The 26560-nt window shown below is 46.5% G+C and overlaps 1 protein-coding gene across 2 annotated transcripts in view; it reads left to right on the forward strand.

Annotated features, from left to right (window-relative positions):
* Window positions 1-26560, forward strand: part of LOC144178942 (neural cell adhesion molecule 2-like) — a 199049-nt gene that overhangs the window by 112599 nt on the left and 59890 nt on the right. For both annotated transcript variants that reach the window (XM_077707096.1, XM_077707097.1), the window contains exon 2: window positions 25447-25782. In XM_077707096.1, the coding sequence (XP_077563222.1) occupies window positions 25447-25782 (336 nt within the window). The remainder of the gene's footprint in view (window positions 1-25446; window positions 25783-26560) is intronic.

Raw genomic sequence — 26560 nt, forward strand, 5'->3', positions numbered from 1 at the left:
GTGACACAGGTCGAAATGAACAACGAGGGGTGGTTACTTACCCACAGTTTTTATTTGCCCGACGAGAATGATATAGGCGTATAGCAATCATGCTAAAGGAAGATTTTACAATGTAACGGAGCAGTGCACAGGTGTACACTCCTTCCTTATCCACCTAGTTCATGCACACCCACAAGAAGGCCCTTCTTCTTCGAGGTGAGAGATACTGCCTTCGCACTGCATTTCAGCTGCTTCAAAAATTTTCTGCGTGCGCTGCCCTGCATCACCAAAAAAGAGCAAAAGTGGACTTCGGCGTGCACACGCACTTGGGGCGTTGAATGGCCAAGCTTCCGTCTGTAGACTTTGCACGCCATTCGATGGAAGCGCAGGCATTGGTTAAGGCAATGAACCGTCTCTCCAATGTGAAGCCTATCAAAGCAAAAACGGCACCTTGTAAACGACTTATTCTACGCGCTCTACGTACTGATTTTGTTGTTTAGCCGCATTTTTTTCTTTTCTCTTGCAATCGGGCACCTATCAGCAGATATCTGGGCAGTTTGTCAGGAGCAGACATTGCGAATGTAATTACAACCAGTCGAAAAATCTATTTCAAATGTGAAGAATTTCGCCGATACAGGGAACAACCACAACGTTCCTCTTTTCGTAGGGTTCCCTGATTCTCTTATTCGCTTGGTCCGACAACAGCCTTTTCTTGCGTAGGTGAAATGCACAGGTTCGAAGGAATCCCGTGGACCTGAGACGACACACCTGCAAGTGCATACGGCTGCTTATGAGGTGCTTACTGATTTTATATAGCGCATTGCTCAAACAGGTGGGCGGCTATCTTCACCAATTAGGCGTGAGCGGATCTAAACGGCAGTCGAGGTTTACGGCTGCGTGAGTAGTGCACCCAGCAGACATAATTCGGTGAGAAATCAGGGCTCAGGTACAAAAACCTGAAAGAGCAGTTCGCCCGAGCTGCTGAGGCAGCTCAGGTGAATCTCCAGGAAGATAAGACACGCTTTGAGTACCGTTATTCTTAGTAGCTCAACAAGTAACATATTTATTCGCCACTGCTAAGCAACGCCAGACAGTCATCTACATTTCCAAGACATTTAACATTTATGTGTCTTTTACCTTGTAAAGAAGAAACTTGTCCGGTTGTGTCATGGCAATGGTGCTCAGTATGGAAGCAACGGAGGAACTTCTACAAGCGCCTCTTTAAACGTGAACCATAAAGACACATCACGTGAAAAACGTGAACCATAAAGATACCTGATTTTATTGTTATTCGCAAATGCTGCCGCCTCATTTTATATGGCAGGAGTCTGTACAAGTGTTCAACACAAGAAACAAGAAACTGTAACAAAACACGTGATTACGCAAATATTTTTACAACTGTTTAGCACTGGGTGTGCGCGGAGACAAATCAGGTTCGTTACATCAGTCCGCCCAAAAAAAGAAAAAGAAAATTAAAACATTCAAGAGCCGACCGTAATGGTACGATATTCATAGTATCTTGATTGCGAGTGTAGCGTGCAAAAGCTGCCACTAAAGGAATAGGCGCCAAAGCCCCCGAACCGATGTGTACTTTCTTATACAGGAGGATAACACGATGATCCCAAGAGGGGTTGAAGCCTAGTCAGGAGGGTATACCTCCTTTTGCCTTCCGTCGTGGGAATCACTACACTGTACTGCCAAAAGAGACGAATAAATGCAAATACAAATAGAAATACGTGCGGCCATGTTCGAAGGACTGCAGCGGTGAAACATTCGTATTTGAAGACGACGCGAATTGCCGCTCATTGGGCAAAAAATGAACCCACATTCATGTTAAAGTTTCGCCAGGCCACGACCGAGCATAAATGGTTCTACACAGGTTAACAGCAAGTCATGCGGGAGGGAATAGTACGATTTTTTGTGAGGAGGCAATAAATCCAACCCCGCGATGCTGCACAACAAAGTCAACAACCTGCTCGGAATTCATTGTACCGAAAAGGAAGTTGGCTTTTGCCAAACGCAAGCCCCGTTTTAAAACATTCTCCACACACTCCTGCCAGGGGCGTTTTTCAGACGCGATTACCCGAAAGGCGTTCAACCATGATGAGTCTTAGCGCTGAAAAACATTTCAAGACCTCTAATTTTCCGCTACTCTCGATCTCTTCGACTAAACTGTCAGGTTACGTCGCCTGCAGAAATTTCTTGCTTTGCTTTTGACTTCAGGCAAAGGAAGAAGCGCACAGGTACGCATATGTTCGGCCGCGGCGGCCGCTTTTCTGATGGAGGCGAAAAGCGAAAACGCCCGTGTGTACGAGATTTCGGCGCACGATAAAGATGCCCAGGTGGTCAAAATTAATCCGGAGCCCTCCACTACGGCGCGCCTCATCGCCTGCGTTGCGTCGGCGCGTTACACCTCACAATCAATCAGGTACGCATATGTTTTTCTCGCATGCACAAGATACCAGTAGCTGTGTTTTTCGCACGTACGGGCAGGTAAAAAGGCCCAGGGGAAAAGAAGGGAACCGAAGTGTAAAAAGAAAAGGCAGCCTACAGGCAACACTAGGCATAATACCGTGCTTAACGGCTTCCTTTACACAGGCATCTTGGCATCTAGAAGCTACAGTCTTGGTCGATTAGGTGCAGCGACAGGTAAACAAGCGGAAAAAGTAAGAGCCGCTCCGTTTCACCTTGCATTTCGGTAATTAAGTCATGCTAAGTGGAAGCAGCAGCACACTCGGCCTCTTCATTGCCAGGGAGGTAGAAACCGCCAGAGGAAAATAAGGTGATGATATTTAACGTCTGCATCTGAAGGGCATTAATTTGTTTAGCTATGTACTCATACGTACTACCCCCAGGTTCTTCTCAACCAGTACCACGTCAGGTTCAAGAGTTAATTAGGATTGCCCATGCCTGAACCGCTGCAGTTAGAGTGTGTTGCAGTACAGCCTCCCGGGCAGTCAGTTCTAGAATCGTCGACGCCATTTTATGAGCAATCTTAGCGGCTATTGTTGCGCGTGTTGATTGGATTCATATCTGTGTGTCTGATGATGCGTCTATAGGCGGGCTGTTTTCGAAACTTCGAGCGTAAATGCGGTAGGCAGAGAAAGATTTGCTCCAGGGGGAAGAACTCCTGAGCCGGTGAAGGCGACGATGCTTCGCTCTCGATGCCGTGAACCTTAAATACAATTTTACAAAAAAAAAATGTCTGTGTTGCCTAGGGAAAGATTGGTAGCCTGTGGTGCCCTCATGGTAAAATAGCATTTGTCTTTGCTAAATAGGCAGAAGTCACCGAGTGTTCGAACACCATGGCTACAAACCACAGGTTCGAACGAATAAGTTCTAGCTTGCAAAGGACAGTTGAATAAAGGAGGCTACGAACCACAGGTTCGAATAAATAAGCTCTAGATCACGGAGGACAGTCGGAGAAAGGCGCCTGCAGTGTATATACATATTAGGGTCCTAAGAATTTAAGTATTTTACGTACCCCAAGATACCATGCGGCACTTTGGCTTGCAAGCCTTCTGGAAGCCGTGCGTTAGCTTTGGAAAGAGGCTCGACAGTAGGCAGGCCGTAGCGGAGCAAATGCATCCTTGTAAGAGAGCTTACAAGAAGTTCAAGAAAGCATGTGTTGACGGCTCAAAAGTCTAAGTTCTTATTTCACCGTGCCTTAACTGAGGCCATTTTTAAAAATATGAAACAAAAAAGTGGTTAACTGAGCCAAAAAAAAAAAAAAAAAACGGCTGCAGCGTCTTTCTGCGTCAGTAGCGGCTCCTCAATGCGTATTGCCACCGAAGCGTTCCACTGTGCTTGCGCTAGAAAAAAAAAACAAAAAAAAAACACAAAACGATCACGATACTCTGAGTGAACGCAACACAGCGAAAACTAGAGCGGCGTTCAATTGAACGCGCAGCGGTGTGGGTATGCGCTGGGCTTCGAACTACCGTCACTGCCTGACCCAGCGGCTCACCAATCACCGTTGAGTCGTAAGGCTTTACGTGGCATCCGGCGGCGCCATAATGCCGGCATATCTGTTCGAGAATGGGAACTTCATGAGTTCCTAAACTCGTAGAGTGCGTTGAGGAAGTTCTCGGAGTTTTTCCTCTATGGAATGGGCGGCCGAGCTCGCACAAGTACAACCAGAGCCACCCCCTTCGCGAGAATGTTTTCTTTATACAGCGTGTTCAGTTTAACCGGAGTGGGAGGGGGGATTTGCCCACAGTAGGCAAAACTTGCGTACGACTAGAAAGAGCGAAGTAAACAACAATAATCATATAGGGGCTGGCCCACTCGACAACATGTAACATACGCATGAGAAAGCAAGTTGCGCGGCTTCGAGTTATTCGTGGCGCTTGTAGTGGGACGGGCGGAAGGCCGTCCTCTTTTCCCTGAAGTTCCATTTGCGGCCGGAGACAGCGAAACTTGCTTTCGACCGTAAGTGGGGCAGAAAAAAGGCGTCTTAGTGCTTTTACGCTGGGGCGTCTGGAACGGAAACACTCTGGAGTGTTTTCCGACCAAGAGAGTTGAGGTGGTGGGCAGATAAGCGCGTTTTTCCGCATTCGCGCTAAGCGCCCGCAAAGAAAGCCACTATTCTGCGTGGGCAGGCGGTGAGAGGGTACCGCTGTGTCTCGCATCGCACTGATGCCACGCGGGTATGCTTGGAATGCCATTTGCCAGAATACTGCAGCACTTGCAGAGTGGGGGCACTTTATGTTGCCCCCCTCTCCCCCCCCCCCCCCCCCCCCCCCCCATCCAAAAGAAACCACTGGAGAAGTCGGCATAGACTTTCGTCGGCTGTTGTATTCGGAACAACGGTCAGGATTCAGACTTTGTCAGCACTTCTTATATGGGGCTGCCAAAATTAGTGCAAGGAACTTTCTCTTGCGGCGTCAGCAACGACGCTGTTCAAAGGCAACGGCCACAAAAACGGCACTCTGGGTAGTTATCTGGCGTGAAGTCCTTAGCCGCACTAATGCTCACGCGTTTGCTTCATGCAGACTAAAGAAATTTGCGCCCTGCAACACTGAGCGTTATATAAAGTTCCTCGGCCATTTAAGTCTGCTTACGTAAGTGTAAGGCAAAAACCAGTGATTATCAAAGATTTCTCTACTGTCCTATTGTGTTTGGGTTATTTTTTCTCTTTTATTTATTCGTCTTTTCAGGCGTATTACTCCGACAGACAGACTGGCCACAATTCACGCGGCAGCTACCCTATAGCGTGAATTCACTGGCGAGGCGCGCATTCAGGCAACCATGTGAGTGCGCCGTCACTGGTTACGTCGGGCTCCGCGGAATGGCGGTACTTGTCCGTGCTGAGCACATGATGGGTGTTGAACCTTCCAAACTCTACTCCACCGAACGCAAAGTAATTCCTCGAGTCCAATGTGAGTGCGATTAATAACATCTCTGTGGACACCACCGTCGAGAATCGGGTTGAGACGGAGCAGATGACGCACGCCGGTGTCTTTTTTCTGCGGTGTGCGGCCGCAGTGGTGGCACAAGCCGCGCCTTGTCCGTGGCACTTCGGCCATGTCCGTGGCAGTTGTCAGTGTTGCCAAACAAAGAAATTGATAGCTAAATTTCTAAGTTATACCATCTTTAGGATGAGGGTTGAGCCGAGGAATTGAGCAGGAGGAACTGAGGACACACAGACTATACAGGACATGTCGCTGAACGGGCTTAGAGGGGCCATGAAGACAAAGTACAACTGTGTTATTTTAGAAGAACTGAACTTCGGGAGCTCTCTCACTCAATTCTAGCAGCGAAAGACGTATTTTAACCGAAGGAAAGCCACGGATATAGAACGAATTTCAAATTTTGCCCTACATTGACGGCACTAAAAATGGCACTAAAACATTTTTATCGGCTTGTTAGCTGCGGGTTAGCCTTCAAGTGATGCGATCAAACGGAACTAGAGACCTCACTACAATCTCGGAGTCGCGTTTTTCAGTGGTGGCATGGGACGGCGGTCGCCAATCGCGCAAACAAGATTCTGTGACGCCATTAAAAATGCCGAAAGTGACCAGGGAGTTGCCACTGTTGAATATGGTTTCTTTGATATCTCGAATATTTGCTTGACGCGATAAAATTGGAGTTGTTGTTATCGAGACAAAAAAGCCTGTTTAATAAACCAAACTTGTATTTTGTATTCATGGCCCCGTCAACATCAAGTGTCTTGTTTGGTCTCCTCTGTGTGCCCGTCGCTCCTGCTGCGTTTTTTTCGTCATGATAGACCAACTCGTCCACGTACACGCACCGATTAACTTTCGCAATTCAGTCGTGTAACGAGTTCGATTAGAGCGTTTCGAAGTCTGTTGCATTACTCGACCTGATCTCACATTTTTCATAATTTTGCAGTCAGTTTCGCAGTTGTTGACATGTCTAGTAACATCAGCTGTGCGTTGCTGTCGTAGGCAGCTGAAAACATCTATCAGATCCCACTAAATGGAGGTGTTCTATTATTCCAGGAATGGGAGTTGGTTCGGTTTTTGGATTCCTTGAAATTGAAAGGAACTCGACCGCGGCAAATTATGAATAGATTTTAAATTGCGCAACACTTGTCCAAGCACCGTGAACAGAAACTGGACACCCATTAGCGACCTAAATAAGCACTCGCCTATGCGGCCATAATGATGTATGGTTTAGAGATCAGCAAAACGAACCTATTGCCACGAAGTACAGAATGCCATGCCTGAAGAGAAAATATCCTAATATTTTTATAATTCAACATCTGAGAAGAATAAGGTTATCATTTTTGTGGCAAGGTTTAGGTTTTCGATAACATTAATCTCATCATACGATGACAATACTTCGGAGAGTACCTGCCAACTTTTCAAATATACAGTGTAAAAGATAGTCGACGTAGAAGCACGCAAATTTGCCCCAGACAGCCTGTTTGAAGAGCGTCCGGTGTTCTTGAATTGCAGAGAATATTGATCCGAAGGATAACTAAAGTACCCAACTGTGACGTAGTTCTACACCCCATCTTATGCACTTTTTTCTAGGGTTTTTTAACGATCACTGGTCTCTTACGGGCTCCATTAGTCTTAGGCAGCTATACAGGTATGTCCGTTTGGAATGAATCGGGCCCGACTGCATACATTGCGCTGTAGGCAGCCTTCGGGGTAGTTCTCTCGGTTCCGTGCAGACAGATGCCAGTGCCTGAATAATGGATGATTTGGGTAACCGGCCGTGTCGTTCGGAACAATGCCTCGAGCTCCAGGTTACTCAAGCCTCGATGTACGGGTTCTTCCCCCCTTCGTGTGTAGCACAAAAGTGAACTAGGTTACTTCCTTTTTGCATCTTAGTGCAGGAGAAAAGGTTTTGTTCGGAGACAGTTCTGCTTATTTTACTTCCGTCAACAAGAGCAGTGTTTACTTTCAATATTTTGTCTTATGTTGGTAAAGGAAAGTTTACAACTCCGTGGGTTCCGATAGGGTAAAAAGAAAAGTTTGTCGACAGGTGGGCTTTCTATTACAGCGCACATGTTCGTTTTGCTGCCCCTCAGCGACGGGGAAAGATTTAGGCACCCGGTTTTCAGGGCTCATTGGCGTCCATTTTATTACCTTTTTCTTTTTTCTTTCTACAGACGTCTGTCAACTGCCCCATGTAGTGCTGAGTGTAGCCGGAGGACTTGTTTGCGTACCTATTTATCCGATACTCAGGTAACATTTGTGAGATAATGTAACGAAAGTAAAAGTGCATCTTTTATAACTATGAGTACTTTCTTATCGAAGATAACAAAATGGGGAGCCATGGGAAGACAACTTCGTGGTTTCTCTGAGGAATCGAAGAAACTTCGGTGAAAATTCCGATTCCTGAAAAGCGACGCCAGTTGCGAAAGCGTGAGGAAAGCGCTGTTCTCCCGTTGGTTTTCTCGAGAAGAAGCCGACCTGTGTTAAAAACAGCTTGTCGTAAGTTACGACAAACATTCACACCACAGAATTTTTTAATGAGCTTTATGAGAGAATTTTCATGAATACAGTTTGAAGTCACGGTACGAAGATGTTCAATGCAGTATGTGCCTCTCCCGAGGTTCCAGTTTAGACGTCTTATAAGTCATTATTACAAATTCGATCTGACTGCAAAACGTAACATGAACAAGAGAGCTGGAGACAGAATGAAAAACGTTTAAGGCTAAATAACCAGCTGTGAATTCCTAACTGAATTTACAAGTAAATAACCAACTGTGAACTCTTCAGAACCCACATGACCACCTTCACAAGACATCTATAAGGCGATAATACGATACATTTCTCAGTAAGTCTAAAGGTCTAACATTTTAATGATTAACGTTTGCGCGTTATTTTCTAATACCCCGGAACCATTTGCAGCGTAGTGGCGAAGTTACTGCTCCAAAAAAGTTGGGGAGGTGTGTCACGTTGTAAGTGCGCCGAACAGGGATTAGGGGGTGTTTAAAGGTGGCGGTGAAAAGCAATTGCTGCTTCTTACGGAAAACAAGCCTGCATCGCAGAAACTGCCGGGACATATCCCGGCCGCTTTCAATGCAAGAAACTGAGGCACTTTGTGCCGAAAGATGTACGTCGAAAATCCGTTCTTAGAGCGAAGATCTGCATCCTAGGGCAGCGAGGTGACGAACGGTTGGGTCTCGTGGCGCTCGAGTGAAGCATAATTGCGTGGTGCCCAAAGGTGCGTGTCCAGCGGTTTCGGGACAGTTCAGAGAAACGTTGCCCGTACTCCGGATGTTGTACGCACTCCGCTTGAGATACCCTGCATAAAAAACCGGCCACCACCATTATAACCAAATGGGTGTTGCGTTCAGCCCTGTCTTCCAGCGTACAGCCCGCAAGAGGCACAGGGGTTCGCTTGTTGGATGAAAAGTTGCTATGTTTGGATACAATAACTCCTTTCAGCCTCCATTTCAGCCTGAAGGAAATTAAACCTGCAAGTTGAAAACTACCCCGGACGGAAGCACCACCTTTATTAAAGTGGGAGTGGCTTCTGTCGGCTGGAAACCGGATTGACACATGTTTTTTCGACAAGTTCCGTTCGCGCAAGCATCTCCAGCACCATACCGCGTCCCGAACCGTGGGACAAGCATTCGGCTAACTTCAACAGTCTGCATGCTGCTTCTTTGTTTTTACTGCTAGGGCACCAATTTTTACAAATCTAATTGCTATTCAGAACTGCGTGGTGTTGCAGCGGTTGCAGTGTTTCCGCGGCTGTTCATGCAAGGTAAAGTAGTGGCAACAATTAAATGAACGAGTGAGGTGGAGACAGACTGCCTCGGTTTCTATTTACGCCAAGATTCCGTGCAACAAATTCGTCCACAATGCGCGTGTGCATGTCCGGAACATTCGTTAACTTATATACAAGAAGCCGAAGCGTTGTGTCACCTGTAACGACTCAAAGGAATATTTTTATGGTTTGCGAGCCGCATTCTAGCGCAGCGAGATTTTTCAGATTGGTCATACGTACGATGCGTGAACGACGGTCGTACCCGAAGTAAATATATGCGCGATTCCTTTCCGGTTCCGCCAGTTCCTACGAATAGGAAATGATATCAAAGGCTTTATGCTGGTCTGTGGGGTCTGTGATGAGAAGCTCTTTGTCCGTCGCCCCGTCTTACCCTGCAGGTAGTGGCGGCCTATTCAGTGGTAGCATCTTCTTCCCGGGAAGCTATATTTTAGGTTCGTTGGATCACTCCCTTGCGTTGCTCTACCTTTTATATATCTTCCTCCCTGAAAAGATTGGACTTCAGAGCCACTGCGAGACTGGCGCGAAAGGTTCTATAGCTTATGATGAGGCCCTCTCGAGGGAAATCAGATTCCCCACAGCCGCGTTTTGTCTGCCGGCGTTCATCCTGTGTTCCGGATATTTTAGAGATATTTTTGGCTGTTTATTTCACTCTATTTTGACATACGATGTAACAGTTACAATTACTGTACGGCGGACTCGAGTCCCAAACCAAAAACTTGCTCGTCGATTTTTAATGTTGTCATCATATGTTGTGGTATTTTTTAAATTTTAAACAGGCTAGTGAACCCTTGAAGCATTTTTGTTTAGTTGCGATCGCCTGACAATCTCTACAAGTTGCACATGAATTTTTAAATTTCGTGATCAACAATTTGCTGCGTTTCGCTTTCTTACAGGTTCTACATTTCTCATGGCGTTTCACTGCTTGATCTAGTTGACGTACGTTACGTCCAGTTTAAAATCGATTGATATTACCTATTTCTGTATTTTTCCTTGAACAAATGATTGGGGCATTAAAAGCGGACGGCAGCCTTATGGGACAGGTTCCCTATGATAGATGTATCTGGAATATTAAAAAAATAATGGGTATATTTGACTGCTCAGATAAAAGGAGAACATAACGTAAACAATAGGGATCGAAATTGTAGCGGGAATCCACGTAAGAAAGCGGGTACACTGAGGACTGCGTAAATAGATAGAGGTTTATTTAAAAAAGGCGGTAATTCTAAGACCCAAATTCCGAACCTGCGAATTTTGCGAATGCAGAGGAAACAAACAATGGGGTAGCCAGGTAGTTTTTCGTAAAATAGAAACATAACATGGCAGGAAGATTATATGCTAAGATAGTAAACGATAATTCACCATGGCGGCAATTTATCCAAGTTTGCATGTGGCGGCCAGACAAACTTTATCAGCGTACTAGAACCACGTTGGTTGATTATGTCAGTAGTTGAAAGTGGAAAGAACGAAGTTCCGCAAAACATAAAAAAATTACTCCCACCTCCCCTCGCGGGAACCCCTGTGTAGATGCGACGCATAGGGGGTTCCGTTGTTGTTTCCGTTAGGTTGATTCTCCCATCGCGTGAAACATGCCGTGAACCCCCTGCCGCGGCTATGACGCAACGTGGAGCGGCTATGACGCAACACAATCCAACACAATCCACTTTAATCCAATCCAATCCAAATCCGATCCAATCCAATCCAATCCAATCCAAGCCAAGCCAAGCCAAGCCAATCGAATCCAATGCAATGCCCCTCGCGAGAGAGCGTTCGCTATCGGAGAGGAGAGGGGGTGAGCGGCGGAGAGGGCAGCTCGTGCGGCGAGGAGAATGGGGGAGGGGTGTGGACGGACAACGACAACGCCGTATGGAGGGACAAGGCGAGTGAATCAGATGCCGTCGCATCTAAAAAAAGCAAAGTATTTGGGCTTTGGTTTGCAATGCTTTCTCCTTAAGATCAATGAATCCAGTGGGAGCAGCTAGTGGACTATGCACTTAAGTAGTAAAAGTGTTTTAACAGCAAAGCTGTTTAGCAAATCGTTAGAGTTTGATGTGCCCAGGAAAACTACCAGGAAAATTTCGAGTGCATATGAGCGCGCGCACGTGAGCGCGGGCCTCGCGGCGCCCGCCCGGCAGTTCAACAAAATGGCCGCGTGTCTGTTCCTTTCGTTGCAACTGTCGACGAAAGTCGATAGTCGACTGACGCCCCTGGCAAGTGAATGCCTCCCTTTTGTTTCCCCCGCACTTCTCGTGCTGCTCCTCTCCCGTCTCGTTCCTCCCAAGATACCCCGCTAAAGGTTTGCTAAGTCAATTTAAATTTACCGCATTCCACTGCTTAGACCGGGTGCCTCGATGCCAGCGCTGCCGTACGGCGGAGACGCGCGTGATTTGAGGCGCCCTACTACAATGTTTGTAGAATAACGTTGCCCTGCTCCGCGTGCATTCCAAGCGGAACGTGGAATCTATCTAGCGGAACCTTTCGTTACTGTTGCCGTTTGATTTTTTCAAAATTCCGGCAGGAGCTATAATGGCGCGGGCAACATTAGGCGTCGATTTTCTGCAGCTGAAGTAGTATTTTTATGTGATATCGCAAAAACCAAGCATCCATGAATTTTTTTAACAAAGCAACGCTGTAATAGTCACTTGTGTATTGATTTTCAGCCTCACATTTCCGTAATGTTTTGTTCTTGTTCAGCAATGATGACAAGTATGAAAATGCTACTGGGCTTAGACGTTTAGATTTGGCTGTGGGTATACAAGACTATTGCGCAGATTCAGTTCCACTTTGGCCGGGTGGCTGTATTGAGTCACAGACAGACAGACAGACAGACAGACAGACAGACAGACAGACAGACAGACAGACAGACAGACAGACAGACCAGAATTTATGCGTTTAAGTAGGCCAAGAACGACTACGTCTTTAAAAACCAAGAGCACTCATGTGTGCGTGCCTCGCGGCGACCGCCCAGCGCCCCTGACGCACATTTTCCCCGCCAGGCATACTGACCTAAAGAGATTGGCCACGATACCCCCTCCCCCTACCACCCCCCTCCCCCCCCCCAAAAAAAAAAAAAAAACTCCAGGGTTTGCCATAAACGGGGCAACACTCGCTTGGAACGAGGAAGACGCGTCATAGCGTACGCCCCTCCAAGTAGATGTCCAATTATTATCGCTTGCAAAAAAAAAAAATTAAGGAATCTCACACTTGTAGCAACAGTGATGGAGTAAAGGTCGTTGCAGCTCGAAGAAGAAGCAAATCGGCTGCAATCGAGGACTTAAACCGTCGCGATGGTCGTTAAAGGTGCGTACAGCTTCGCTACCTTCAATTCTCACGCGCTAGTGTGAGCTTCCTTCATACCTTTACCCGACTAGTTTTGAAGTAAAGAAAAACTTTTTTTGTTATAAATCAGTTTCGTTAGCTAGAGGACATTCGCTGGATTGTTTCGCTTTACACCCATGGGATAATACCTCTGCTCTATAAATATAAAGTGAAAGTTTTCTAACACATACATAAGGTCATTAGCTGTCGAATTATCTTCACGTCGTGAAATTATAGCCTGCTTAGGAAACCGCAGTACAGACAAACCAGACGGTTCGATAAACAGCTCGTTGTTTATGTAGTAAATCGCATTGCTTCTGGTACAGTTTTCAGAAAAACGTTGATTGAGCTTGCTATGCAGTTCTATGGGGATCCGCGTCAACAGAGGAATGGCAGAAAGCGTGCATGGAAACCTAAGAATTGAACTATCAGACTAGCGGCTCAAGTGAAACCTATTTGAAGCTTGGCACAAAACTGTGTATGTTAAGATTTCTAGGTGTCGTATTTCAGTATGCGACATTGCTTACCACTAACTTTTAAGTACTGATAACTGTTATTTGCTCGCCATAGCACAAGCTGAACTCCGCGGGTTACCAGCGGCGCCGTTTAATTTCTTTGACGCCGCTATCTTTACAAATTTGTGTCGATGCAGTAACTTAGTGTAGACTTCACTTAATTTCAACGTCCCCTTCTGTCCCCCCTCGTCTCCACTTCTCAATAATTCCTCTACCTAGCGTATAATACCGTGTACCACACGTGCGTTATCTGTCGCGAGAGGTAAACCAAGCTTACGTGCCCTCGGAGCTGCTTTCATCGCGACACTCCGCCATTTCTGGATAACCTGAATAAACAAAAGGAAATATAAAGAACGATTGGAAGGTTATGAGTGGGCCGGTACGCTTCATCGCGAAATGTTTGCCTTTTTGTTTGCATTGGTGTTTTTTTTTACTTCTTTGCCTTTTTTATCAGGTCCTTTGCCTCGGTTTTGTTTGGTCGTGTAACTGCTCCCCCCATTTCACAAGCGGCCGACTGAAATGTTGCTCACGCCCCCTGCGTTCGGAGTATTACGTAACATTCTGTGTCATTGTGCAGTTGGCGCAGTTTAAAAGCAAGTAGTCTCCCTCACTCAGTGAGCTAAGTTGCCCTTAAGACACCGTGCTCAATGTTTTCCCGAAATCTTTCTGAGATATTTCACGCGAACAAATATCCTCCAAACAGGATTTTTGCGGCTGAGGGGAAAGGAGCTAGGCGGCATCAGTTCACAAGAAAACTGCTTATCACTCGCAACTGAATGCACGCGACAGAATGTGGTGGTAGGGGCTAAAATGCTTTGGTAAAAGAAAAAAGAGTTTGCATTTTCTTAGAGTAAAGAATATCACGACTTTATGGAATGGTGTTTACAAAAATTGTATACAGAAAGGCCCCATGAAAGACATCCTAGGAAGATAATAAGCTGTGTAGGGGACTATTGCAATTTGTTGCTAAATCAGCGACATAAGCGATCTTTTTGTTCCCCTGTAGCAATGACAATTTACTCAGTAATCCACCAACACTTCGGGGTGCACTAAGAATTGGGAGCTGTATGGAGATATAGTAAAAGTGAGCAGATAGACATGCCTTCACCTTAATGGCGTGTCGTGTAAAAAATAAACAGGGAAAACGCTACTTTCTGGAATCTGCCTTGACTGGAGTGAAACTTCCCCTACAAATGACGTCTGAGCTTCTCCCAGTATCATCTTGGTGGTAGGTGTGCCTAACTACCCCGAGTCCGCGTAATTTTTGTAGAACTGCGCCAACCAATACAAAGCCAAAGAAAGCGCGTCACAGCCTCTTCCCTCCTGGGCTAGGCAAATGGTGTTCAGCGCAGCGTGTGCCGTAGCACATCGTAATTAACGTAGCTTACTTACTCTTTGCGAGCGCGAACGCGTTCTAATGAAGCCTAAAGCAGACGATTGTTATTACACCTAACTGCGGTGCTCCGTATAAGTTCTGGACGCTTAATTGCTCTGCAACCAGGAGGCACGCACAGACCATTAAGCACTTAAAGCCGCATCAAATGCTTCAAGCCCGTTTCTGTGGGCATGTTTTATTCTCTCTCCCCCTCGCTCGCCACTGCTACAACTTGATCCACCTATCCGCGGAGTGCGGCGGCACTTCCGTAATGACTTTTCTTTCCTGAAACTGCACTCTCGTTTCCAAATTATCCGCTCTTTTTCTTTTGTTCCCTCGCCCCGGTCATTTTACGCTCCAGGCAATGCGAATAGCTAGTATGATGCGCGGGGCACTTCTTTGATTCCTGAACTTCTTCTTTTCTAATGTGTTCGGCGTTTGTGTGGGCTGTGTGTGTGCCTTCTCATTCTTCTGGGCGCCGCAGAAACTCAATCCCCGGAAAGCTCTACCGAATGTGCGAGTGGTGCTTGCACATCGAACCGAGCACGTTGCCGGAGCACGGCGCTCTGAGGAAACGGGAAGCGAACGCTGGAAAGAAACGAGCACAGAAAGGTTTTAACCAAAAGTGAGGTGAAACCCGTGTGTGGTGCGTCGGTTGCTACGCATGCGCTTCGCAGCACCATCCGGGCGCGGTTTCTGTTTCTTTTTCCCTCCCTCTCTCGTTCTCCGGGTGTCGCTTAAACGGCCTCTACGTACGCGCCAGAATTCGGCCCGGGAGAGAATGAGACCGAGCGAATAATTAACGCCGTAGCTCGGCATTCAGCGCTTCGCGAGTCCCAGAGAGCCTTCGTTCCGCATGCATGCCGTTGGCCCCCCGCCGTTTCTTGCTCTTTCTCGCTCGGCGAATGCAACAACGGCGCTGCGGGCTTCAGCACTTTCATCTTGCTGCTCACGTTTTTCGAGTCCGTGCTGCTACAACGCAGCGCGCGTATACGACGCGGCTGTTTTCCGCACTGCGGACTCGTCTCTTTGCCGGCCTTTCCGAACGGCCGGGCACGTTTCACGTCGGCTCGGTTTCGCTCTCCGTTCTCACTGGGATGCCGCCTCTCCTCGACTGTCGCTCTGCGGCGTTGCGCTGCTGCTGGTCTTGCGTCCTCCCGACGACTTCTCGCCTCGCCGACAGTTCTCCGTGGGTCGTCTTCTGCGCGTGACGCTTCGGCTCCTGCGTTCGCTTGCGTGACTGCTTTCTGGGGAATTATTACTGGCCACTTCGTATTTAGCACTTCCTTGCGAATGCTATGTGTCAGCCTTTGCATCTCGTCTTTCGGAGATCCGGCACATCTGAGGGATGCAGCGAGGACGCTTGGACTGGGATTAAAAGAAGTGCCCGGTTGATGCGGGTGAGAGAGGGGTGAAGGCCGGCGCGTAGTGTCTTGTTTACTCAGTTTGCATAATATACAAACGTGATGCGTTTGAAGGTTGGGTGTTTTTTTTTAAGTTGGCAGAGATGAAGCCTGTGCTTGGTTCTGTTATTTCGTCAGTGCTCGGTTTTGTGTTTATCACAGCGAATCCGGTTTTGGCTAGGGTACCGCGAATTTTTTGGCTTTCGCCAAGAAATAGGGGCGGCAAAACGGTTTGCAGCAAACCCAACGTTATCGTGAATGCTCAGGAGAATAACGGCTTTGTCTATTATTGTTTGAACAACTTTTTGGAACCGATTAGATGACAATAAAATGAGTCTATTGCACTCCGAGTTTCATTTAACTTCTCGTGAATGCATAAGAATCCATGGGAATAGTTTGGTTACAGAAGACGACTGTAACTCTTTTTTTGAAAAATGTTCTGAACAAAAATTACATGACAACTTGCTCGCTACGAAAATACCATCGTTACGCCGGGTTTCATTTATTTGTCATTAGTTAGTCCACAGTGCTGTTGCAAACGCTACAGAATTCCGTTCTGCTGCTAATGCGCGAGCTTCCACGGAAGGGAAACATGGTTCTCTGCTAGAGTAGATTTCTAGTTCCTCAAATTTTCATTAGGAATCACAAAGCCATACATAGCCAGTAGAATTATCGAACGATGAGAAAAAGGAAATACGAGAACATTGTCTAAAATTCCAAATAGTACATTCTATAAGTTCTTACCGCCTCCACAGAGTGGAATGGCTGCTGCGTTTCCGGGAGTGCGTGCGCGTGTGGGCAATGATCGGTTCTATTGTGGACACTGTCATCCATAGTAACAATGTCCAAACGGGGTTATGTACATTCAAGGCGCGTGCCGCCATGCTTGGTTGCGTGGCGCCGGTGTTGTGCTTGTCTCTTATTTTCGGCCGGCTATTCGCGCGTCCTGGTTGCATTGTGTTCCCCTAAAGGGTCACAGGTTGTTTCCCTATGCAGAAATCCCTATTGTTCACCGAAAGTACCTACAATGACTTTCATTTCACCGCTGGTGAGCTAAATCTAGCGCCATAATATTAAAGCGAAAAATAAGTTTCATCGTTAGGTTCGATATTCGGTGATATATCCACTAAATAAATAACACAGATCGGATGATGATTCCGATACTCCCTTATACGAAATTTGAGTGCAGTGCGAAATGCAGAGTCTTCTTAGCGGCGGCGCACGGCTGCGGCTTCAGCGGTGTGCACTTCTGGATTCTGGCGTTGGTTACGCTGAGCGTCTGCTCGGGCAGCACTTCCCTCGTCTCAGGAAGCGATCGCTCCATCAAGGAACGCACGACGGCGTGCGCTGCTGTGGCGTTATGTCGTAGCGCGTCGCCGCCGCGGAGCACGTCTGGCAAGGCATCCTCGGCATACCTCCATCCCCTGCACACTTTCTCCATACTCTCCTCTCCCGCTTTCCTGCCCGCTCTATCTTGGGTGTCCTAGGTCTTCGTTCTCTCTCGACATGAAACCACCGGAGTGGGCGATTGTTATCTGCGCTCCAAAAACGTAGTTTAAGAAGTACGGCACGATCTGATGCAGATTTGTTTGAGGTGCATAAGTACGCCAAATTTTATTCATTTCCTTCATGAAGTGCGCTTAGGCGGACCATGGTTGTCATTTTTAGCGTGCGTGTATCAAACTCAGCCTTGATTAAGGCTTTTGTATCGCTTTTGATCTTTTTTTTTTTGTTTACAGCAGAGCAACACGCCAGCGTGAACTGCAAGTGTGCTCCCAGCCTCTTTCACTCTGCGCGGCCTCGCCATTTTGTTGCCACAGTTTTCTTTTTTTTTTTGCGCCTACTGCACTTTCCCTGGATTTACGCTGCGCCAACTTTCTTGCACAGTTGCTGATACCCGAAGACGTGCACAAGTACGCGCGCGAACATCTGTACAGTAAGCTGCGCACTACGATTCCGCCAGGCTGTTCACTTCGCAGGCGCGGTGCTACGTGACGTCACTCCACTTCTTTCTTCTCTGGTTCTCACGCATTCATTCCATCCCGCTGCTTCTGGGTGCGCGGACGGGCTTGAGACACTTTTGAGGGTTCAGACAGAGGCACAGATATCTTGCGCTTGATTTTCCTTGTGGCTGAAACTAATATATTTTAGTAAATTAGCCTCTTCAGATGACAAGTCCCCGTTGCGCTGGCAGTCGTGTCCGATAAGGTCATGGCAAGAATATGTGTTCTAGCGCTTCTGTTTTTATTGCTTCGGAATAAAAGAAAACATGTATATTACTATTTTGCGTTTAATTAGCGATGAATAATTAGTATTTTATATATGACGCAATATTTATTCTGTTATGCAGACTTTTTTGATAATACAGCATTCGAAAAGTCGGGTAACCCATTAGTGATTCGCTTTCCAATAGCTTTGCTTCCATTTCTTCAGAGCTATTGGCAAACAGAATTCGGTAAACAAGTTTGAAACTGCTTCTTTTAGGTATGCCTGAAATAAGGGTTGCTATTAACGATGAAAACTATTTAAGAAACTGTCGATATTATTACGGCCTTGTTGTTTTTGGTTGCTCGTTAGACTGCCACATTTGTCTTATTCCCCACCATTCGTGTGTTTTCGTCTAGGTGACATTTTTTATGGTGATGGATACAGCCTACAGCGCAAAGCTTTAATTTCAATACTCAGTGAAATATAAATTGTTCACGGGTTCCTCGATATGATTGCGGGAAGTATGCGAAATGTAATCTCGTGTTTTATTGTGATTGTATTATAAACACTTGTAAATGCTGCCAACGGCTTAGCTACAAGGCCTCATCAGGCGTTGCTGCCCTAAGCTCAACCCCTTGCCGCAGGCTGTAAAAATTATGTGGGAAATAGACGGCTTTCTTCTGTGATCGAAAAAGAAAATACACAAAAAGTAAAACAAAATCATTGTTTAGGGATAGTTTTTGTTGGTTCTCTTTTATATGCGATTGGTTCTTTCAATATTAAAGTATTTCATGTTTATAGACTACTAATCAATGTGTAATGAATTGCTCCCGCGTTTTTTTTTTGTGTGTGTGTGATCCATCACTGAATTACGCTAATGAATTGGCCTCAACGTTGACAGAAAATCACACGATCAGGCGTTCTGGCGACGCATTTTTGGCGTAGAAAAACAGCGTCCCAAAGTAGCAGACTCTAGTTTTTCGAAAAGTTTTAGCTGCTTTCAATGTTCAATAAGCATTTGGGGGTGGTTATATAAACTTACCCGCCACTGCGTATGCCTCGATTCAATGCCCCGACCTTTGGCTGTCGCACAGCTTGGCAATTTTTAATGCCGAAGTCTCAGGATTTGTTACACTGTAACTCTAAAATGGTCGCTCGAAAATCTGTCGTCCAGCAAAATTAATTTTAGAAAGTATACGGTCGCAGTCCCGTGAAGGGCATCCTCGGTACGACCAAGATGCATAATGGCGCCCCATTACTTGTGGCGAGCGCGACAACCAACTACCACTAACAGGGTTCCGTTCGGTGCTCCTCCAGACTCCGAGAACGGCCTTTTTTGAGGCTCCTGCGAGCAATGGGGCCGCCCCTCTATCTTTCTCTCGCCGCCTTATCTGCGGCCCTGCAACGGTCACAGGCCTTTAACGAGCCACCGCCGGCCCCCTTCCCCCCTGGGCGGCTTCTTCGTCCCAGCGTCGCGCGGCCGCATACATCGTCCACAGGGGCTTGGTGACGGCAGCGAGGCGCATTACCATCCCTCAGGGCTTAAGGGCGATAGAACGCTGGAAATAAGACGGCGGGAAAATGGGCCAGCGTGGTGGTAGTTGGTGCGTACTTAAGCGGTACCTCAACTTGTAATTAATTATGCTCGTCGGATCAGCGATAACTTCCTTCCGGCTTGTACCCTTCTGCGCTTCCGCGTTATTTATTGGCGGTATGCTTTCCTTGTTAGTGAGGTATTTTGCTCGTTCATTTTGTTTCGCGAGCGCCTTTTTGGGATGCGTGGGCGATGTTTCCTGTCCCTATTTTCCTTGGAAGTGTCTGCTTTCGCTAAAAGGGGCTTTACGTGCCTCGGCTGGAGGAAAGAACGTATTTTCCAAAACACATTGGCGCTATGCCATTCATGTCAACACACCGGCCACCAAAAAAGGGTCTCAGTTGTTACTAACCTTATTTGCCGCGTGTTTGCTTTGCACTTTCTTAAAAAATGCGTTAAAGTTTTCTAAAGGCCAATTTACTTTACTCTTCCGCTCTCTGATTCACAAAATGAAATCTGAGAAGTTTTCTTCTCACAGCCAAGTACAGGACAAAACAAAACGCAAGTGTACAAATTCAAAGCCTTTAACGCCGTGTAATATTTGTTTGTTTGTTTTTTGTCAGAAGGAAAGATGTAAATCTCGACAGGTGTTTATCGTATGTTGGCTGTGTTTATAAAGTGCTTATGGGCTCCCAGTGACGATATTTTGAAAATATAGCTTTTTTATATGTTTACTAACACAATAAAGTACATAACAGGAGCAAAGGCTACAAAACAGATGAGTCATAAAATACCCGCGAGAAGGTACAAGAAAATGAGTGGCTATTTTATTACCCTGGTCAGAAGATTTTAGCTCTAATGAATTTCCAAATTGAAATAAATATCCCACGCACCTAAGCGTCATGCAACGGCCTGCTTATTGCATGATACGGGATCAGGCCGTTTGATTCTTTTTACAACCTTAGCCAATGTAGAAATAATTATGCCCTCCCATAGGCTTCCGGTATAACATTACTTGAGATTGGTTCTCGAGGTAATATTCAATAAACTGTTAAGAGTAAATTTGATCTTCATAGGATATTGTTAATGGTCAGCCGGAGAGAGGTCATGTTGTGCGTGATCCTTTGTTTCCTGCTGATGCCTCTTGGGTGGTGGAGTACGTACAGTCTTTCTCAAAGTTTTTTAGGCTACGCCAAAGGCTTCCGGCCCACAAAGATTTGAAAACATAAGCCCAACGTTTAACTCTGAGCAAAATATTCCATGACAGTAAGAAATAAAGGTGTTTTCTCTAGCTTTCCGGTATAAAACGTTTCAGCGTCGCTAGAGAAGTTAGCTTGTATTTGATATTTTTGCGACCTATGCACTTTCACAATGGCCTAGGAAACTTTGACAAGGACTGTACGTGCATACATATTTTAGAACTAAGCGTTCGTTGGGCTTCGGTAGTTATGCAGAATTTTCAACCGTATACCTCTACTGCGCAACCAATGCTGCGGCCCTCAGTTTTTGTTTAATGAAGGCTTACTTTTTTTAGAACTCCGTATTCAGTGCATGCCACTTCTCTTCATTACTTTCATTTCTTTCGAAAGTATGATTACTATTTTAACTGTTACTGTCGCAGGCGGTGCGCCTTCTCGCTGGATTTATTTGCGGTGCCATATTTAAAGAAAAGTATCCCTTTGAGGAAACAATAATAACCGGCATTACCGAACTTGTTGTTTCTATGTATTTACCAATGGGGAGATTTCTGGCCAGACGCTTACAAAGAATAATTCGTACACATTGGTGGGTAATTGAATTTTAGTGCGTTTCCATCCACACCGCAGCGACACTGACTATACAAGATACCTTTTGCTCCAGTGAAAACTAGGAGGCCGATGAACATACCTATTCGCTATGAGGGACAAGTTATTTTATTCATTTCTTGAGAGTGCGGCGAATTAACCAGACCTAGCTGCAAACCGTGACAGAGAGGTAGAGAGCGATAATCGATTTATTGAGAGTCTAAAGTGGGTCGTGTGGCCCGTTCGGAGTGGTTCGTTGTTAACTCGAGCCTATGTGACGTCATGGCCGCCTGCTCCCTGTCGACCAGCGCTGCTGGGTCACCAGGGAGGACCAGGACATCAAAATCTCCAATTGATCTTTAAAAGGGGGGGGGGGGGGACAGCGGATGGGTGTAGTTTCTGAGGCTGAAGTCGCAATCTCCAATTATGTGGCGAAGAGATCCTGGTTTTTGACAAAATTTGCATTCGGCAGGGTATTGCTACGGAAACATGAGGTGTAGCCTTGTTAAGTGGGGGAATGATCCAGGATGGAGGAAGAAGGTTAGAAACATAAACGTTTTTCGCCTGTAAAGGGTGCACCACGCTTTGGCACTCCGTTACAGCGGCGAAGCAAAGAATTGGGAATTAGCACGGCGATTATGTCTGGCAACATGACGTTGTGACTCTCTTGAAAACACCAGTAACAAAAAAGAACAGCTAGAAAAAAAACAGCCTTATTCAGTTTCCATACCGTCTAAAGATAACCAATATACTGCGGAGGGTTGAACCTCGGATCTGATGTCAGGCCAACAAGGAGTGTGGCTTAAAAGCTGACGCGATACAGGAGGCTCGAAGGCGTATTCGTGCGAGCTGTGGTAAGGTGTAAATTAAAGTAAATGCCATAAAGAGACACGCCTAGCTTTTATTTCACTTCTTGCGGGTCATTTATATAAACCACAAAGTCAACGCGATAGAGGTGAGCAAATCGCTTTGAATTGGCGGGAAGGAAGCTGGTTGCACAATGAGGCAAATGCCAGTGTAGTCAAAACAAACGCGTGTAGACCAAGAGGAAAGGCTGTTTTTTTTCTAAACACCGGAACTTCCGGCTAACGTACCTTGTGACTGAGTGGGCAGGCTGGAAAGAAGACCAAGATTCATTTGCACTGCGGGAAAAGCTGGCGCTGTTTTTTTTTGTTTCTCGGCGTAGCAGTGAAGTTTGATTCCTTTCCCACATAAATGTAAGGGCGCTAGTGTGTTGTATCTGTTTGGACAAAGGCAAAGAGAAAAGGCAAAGAGAAAATGTAGGCAAAGAGAAAACACTCAGCGAATTGACAATAATATTTGACAATAATTGAAAGTAATCTGGCTAAGTCTGAAGAAGAACGACAATGCCAACTGACGCGATCAATTCCCTGTCTTTGTCTCCGGTCTAACCCCATTTGAGCTCAAAACTGGCGTGTCGTCCTCCGATTGACAGGAGGAGGGTTGGATGTTCTGACTACGTGCTGAGGGCCGCATAATACTGCCTCGCGGGCCGCAGGCTGCCGTCCCCTCATCTAGACGAACATGGATCAAATATAGACGCCGTGTTGTGAAGTACAATAAATAATGTTATTTCCGCTCGCCCCAGAATCAGCGGGATTTGGGGTAGAATCACAAAAAAATTCGAAGGAGTGGTTTTAATGACCCTTCAGGTGTTTTAAAGGCTGGAAGAAAATAAATATTTTGGGCTTCTGCAAAAGAAAATACGCACACTCTAAGTGAACATGCGCGAAAGGAAACATTTTTATGCTTTCTCCTGTCTTATGAAGATCTATAAAATCACTGCATTTTTCTTTCCGGTGCTGATGGCTAATTTTTTTGTGGCGATTTGGAACTGAAAATACGTAAAAAACGGGAAAGGAGATGCCACCTGAATTCCGTTCGCGAAATAGGGGTCCCGGGTATCAACACCCCACAGGCCAGAACAAGCGAATCAAAACGTGGGATGGCAACGCTCGCGGGAAGAAAGAAAGCATGAATGGGTCACAAAAACAAGATGGCAAACATATTTTGCGTCGGATGCAACACCAACGTTATGTTTTTGCTTGACCCTATTTTTTGCCATGGAAGCAGTCCAGTCGCTCCATTTTTTTATTTTAACCCTGCTTTGTGTACAAAAACGAAAGGTTACAAGATCGGAGACACAAATATCTGGAACAAAAAAATATATATATCTTCTTCCCTGCTCACCCCTCCGGCGCATGCACTGGTGACTCTGAAACGCTCTTTAGGAGGACAAAATACCAGCATCCCAAATATTTAACTTGCGTTCCGCCGTCCACTTATGCTAGGCGCGTTCGCGAAATGGGGTTTGTAGCCGCGACGCAGCGGGGATGCATATCAAAAAACAAAAAGAATGCAAAAAGTTTTTTGTGTAACATTAAATAAAGGGCCGCCAAAAAATCTCCCCATGGAAATAATATTCTGCGGAAAACAAATAAACGGGCGCAAAATGAAAGTATAAAGCAAATATTCAGAAGCAAAAGTGAAAAAAGAAAACACAAGGTGCTTTAATGTAAAGGCGCCTCAGAAAAAAAAAACTGAAAGTAATATTTACTGTTGGAAACGCCCCCTCCCTCTCCGCCTCCCGTGGAGGGGGTTGTAATTGAAGCCGCAAAAATGGGCTGCAAGATATGCATATATATATATATATATATATATATATATATATATATATATATATATATATATATATATATATATATATATAAACACACAGTTTGGTAACAAGAGACCCAACAGCACACCGTAAAACCATAATAACGATTCAAGAAGAAAGGAAGAGTCTGCCAACAACACCAACAAACAACACAACAAAAGCAGAGGGCGATGGTAACGCCCAACCGACGTGCGCGGCGGACGAACGCCACGATCCTCTGGAAGCCCAGCGGCTGATTGGGATTCCATTCGAGCGTAGCCTCGTTTTCCCCCTCTCTTCGCTCTGGCGCATTCTGCTCTCCCCTCGAGGCGGCGCATTGCGTACGCAGGCGGCGGCCGGAAATGTGGCACAAAAAGCAACCATTCTGTTGCCAGAACATGTCTCTCGCGATTCGGGATTCGATGAGAAGACACGCGCTTTTTTGGCGCTCCCCCGTCTTCGCTTTCGCTGGAAGGCGCGCGCACACAACACGGGTGCGCTCGCGGCAACCAACGGGGGGCAGAGTACGTGACACGGATCCTCCTTCCATACACCGGGCTAGGCGGAGGACATAGCGCGTTCCGCCTTTGCTTGTCGAGATGCTCCTAAGGAGTGGAATAATGGGAGCGCCCACTCAGGAGAGCGCGGAAAGGGGAGGAAGAACCGGAGGTGGAAATTTTCCCCTGCAACCCTCTCGGTTCGGTGGAGGCGTGCTGTGCGTGAGGCACTCGGGAAAAGGATGAGGGTTAAGGCGAGGGGGCCGCTGAACGTCTCGGGGAAGAAGGCGTTGGTGTTGTGGTTGTGCATAGAGGAGTAGGAACGCGCGTGCTTCCGGGAAACTCCGCCTTTGAGGGTTATTTTTTACCGTTTGGTGTGGGATCTTGTCTCACTGGAAACTTTCGCACCGGCGTTTATTTCGCGGCGTTTATGACGCTGTGCGCAGCTGTTGTTAATGCACGAAAAGTGTGTTAACATGTTTCTCCGTGTTAAAATATTTCCGAATATAACGCGAATGCATCTCACACGCATCAGCTTTTGATACTTGTGATCTACGAAGGAGTCCTGAAAAAGTGATGATAGGATGAAGCGCATTAATGTAGGTTGGTAACTTAATTGCTGTTGTTTGGGGTGGATTATCAGGTGAATACGAAGCACAGCCATTTTCGTAAATGCATGGATGCGTTACGGTGGTTCTTATAGGCATGTTCTAAATTTGTGTCAGTTATAAATGACTGTTTTCTTGTGTCGTAATTTCGAGTTGAAAAGGGCAAACTAGGCACAATGTCGGCTTTGACTGCGCACAGCATTTGGCTGGAGCATCTTTGCTACCGACGTCAGGTTTCTGCGACCTCAATTAAGCTGCAGAGCCAGGGGTGCGCTATTTTATCATCTCGATTAACCCCTTTGTGTTTTCTCTCCTCTTCTCTTCAATCCCCTACCTTCACCCTGTGGGCGCAGCCATCCCGGAACTGTTCGCAGCGGTGGGCGGCAAGGTGTCCCTGCCATGCAACACGAGCATCCCCGCGGGCGGCGACGGCGTGTCGCTGATCCTGTGGTACCACGGCGACTTCGGCATCCCCATCTACAGCCTCGACGCCCGCGACCAGCCCCTGGGCAAGGCGCGACACTTCCCGGGCCCCGACCTGGGTACGCGCGCGTACCTCGACGTCGCCTCCAAGCCGCCCACGCTCAACATCGACCCGGTGCTCGAGAGTGACGCCGGCCAGTACCGCTGCCGGGTCGACTACAGCAGGCAGCGAACGCAGCACAGGAACGTCAACCTCACGGTCATCGGTGCGTATCATAGGCCGCTATACTGCTGCCACGTTCGTCTCGTGCTGCTTATAAGCGGCCGTTCTTCAGTTACGCTCTTCGGGGCTTAATATTCTACAACTGCTGTCACGCTCGCGTTAAGGGGCCGCTTTTCGGTTACGATCGTCCATGCGTATTGTGCCACTATACTGCTGCTAATTTTGTGTCCGGCCGCTTATAAGCGGATACTTTTTGGCTAGGGTTATACGTATGTATAAGGCCCATATACTGCTGCCAAGTTCGTGTGAGGTCGCTTATAGGTGGGTTCTGTGCGGTTCTATTGCGCTCCTTGTGCATTGGGAATCACCGCGATGAGGCGGAAGTCTTGGTGGCTAAAGTATATGAGAAATATCGATTACCGAACAACGGGGTATTGTGGAGCCGAAAATAAAGAATTCTTCGCAGATTTTTTAATCTGTTTTTGAATTAAATGCCCAGGCTTGCTTTTTCAGGATTTTTATTGCCGCATTTTTAATGTGTAACGTAACGTGGAACTATATCTATGATTCATTTTTCTGACTGGCTGGCCCTAATGGTTTCTTTCTGAAGGACCGACTGCTGAAATGCATTTCTTCGCACTTAAGTTCGTAGCTTGCACGCAGAAAAGCGCCCAGCATTCACCACTCCCTCTTAAATTCGAATGCACTGACATCATCAAACTCTAAACTGCGCAAAAAAGCAATCACTTGCCTGTTAATAGAGTTTTTTTTTGAGAATCGCAGTTGTAAGTTGTCACATCCAAGTTCACCGCGAAATATGT

The sequence above is a fragment of the Haemaphysalis longicornis genome, unplaced genomic scaffold, assembly GCF_048455015.1.
Source record: "Haemaphysalis longicornis isolate Haplotype H1 unplaced genomic scaffold, Haemaphysalis longicornis Haplotype H1 scaffold_4, whole genome shotgun sequence".
In the NCBI taxonomy this organism is placed as follows: Eukaryota; Metazoa; Arthropoda; class Arachnida; order Ixodida; family Ixodidae; genus Haemaphysalis; species Haemaphysalis longicornis.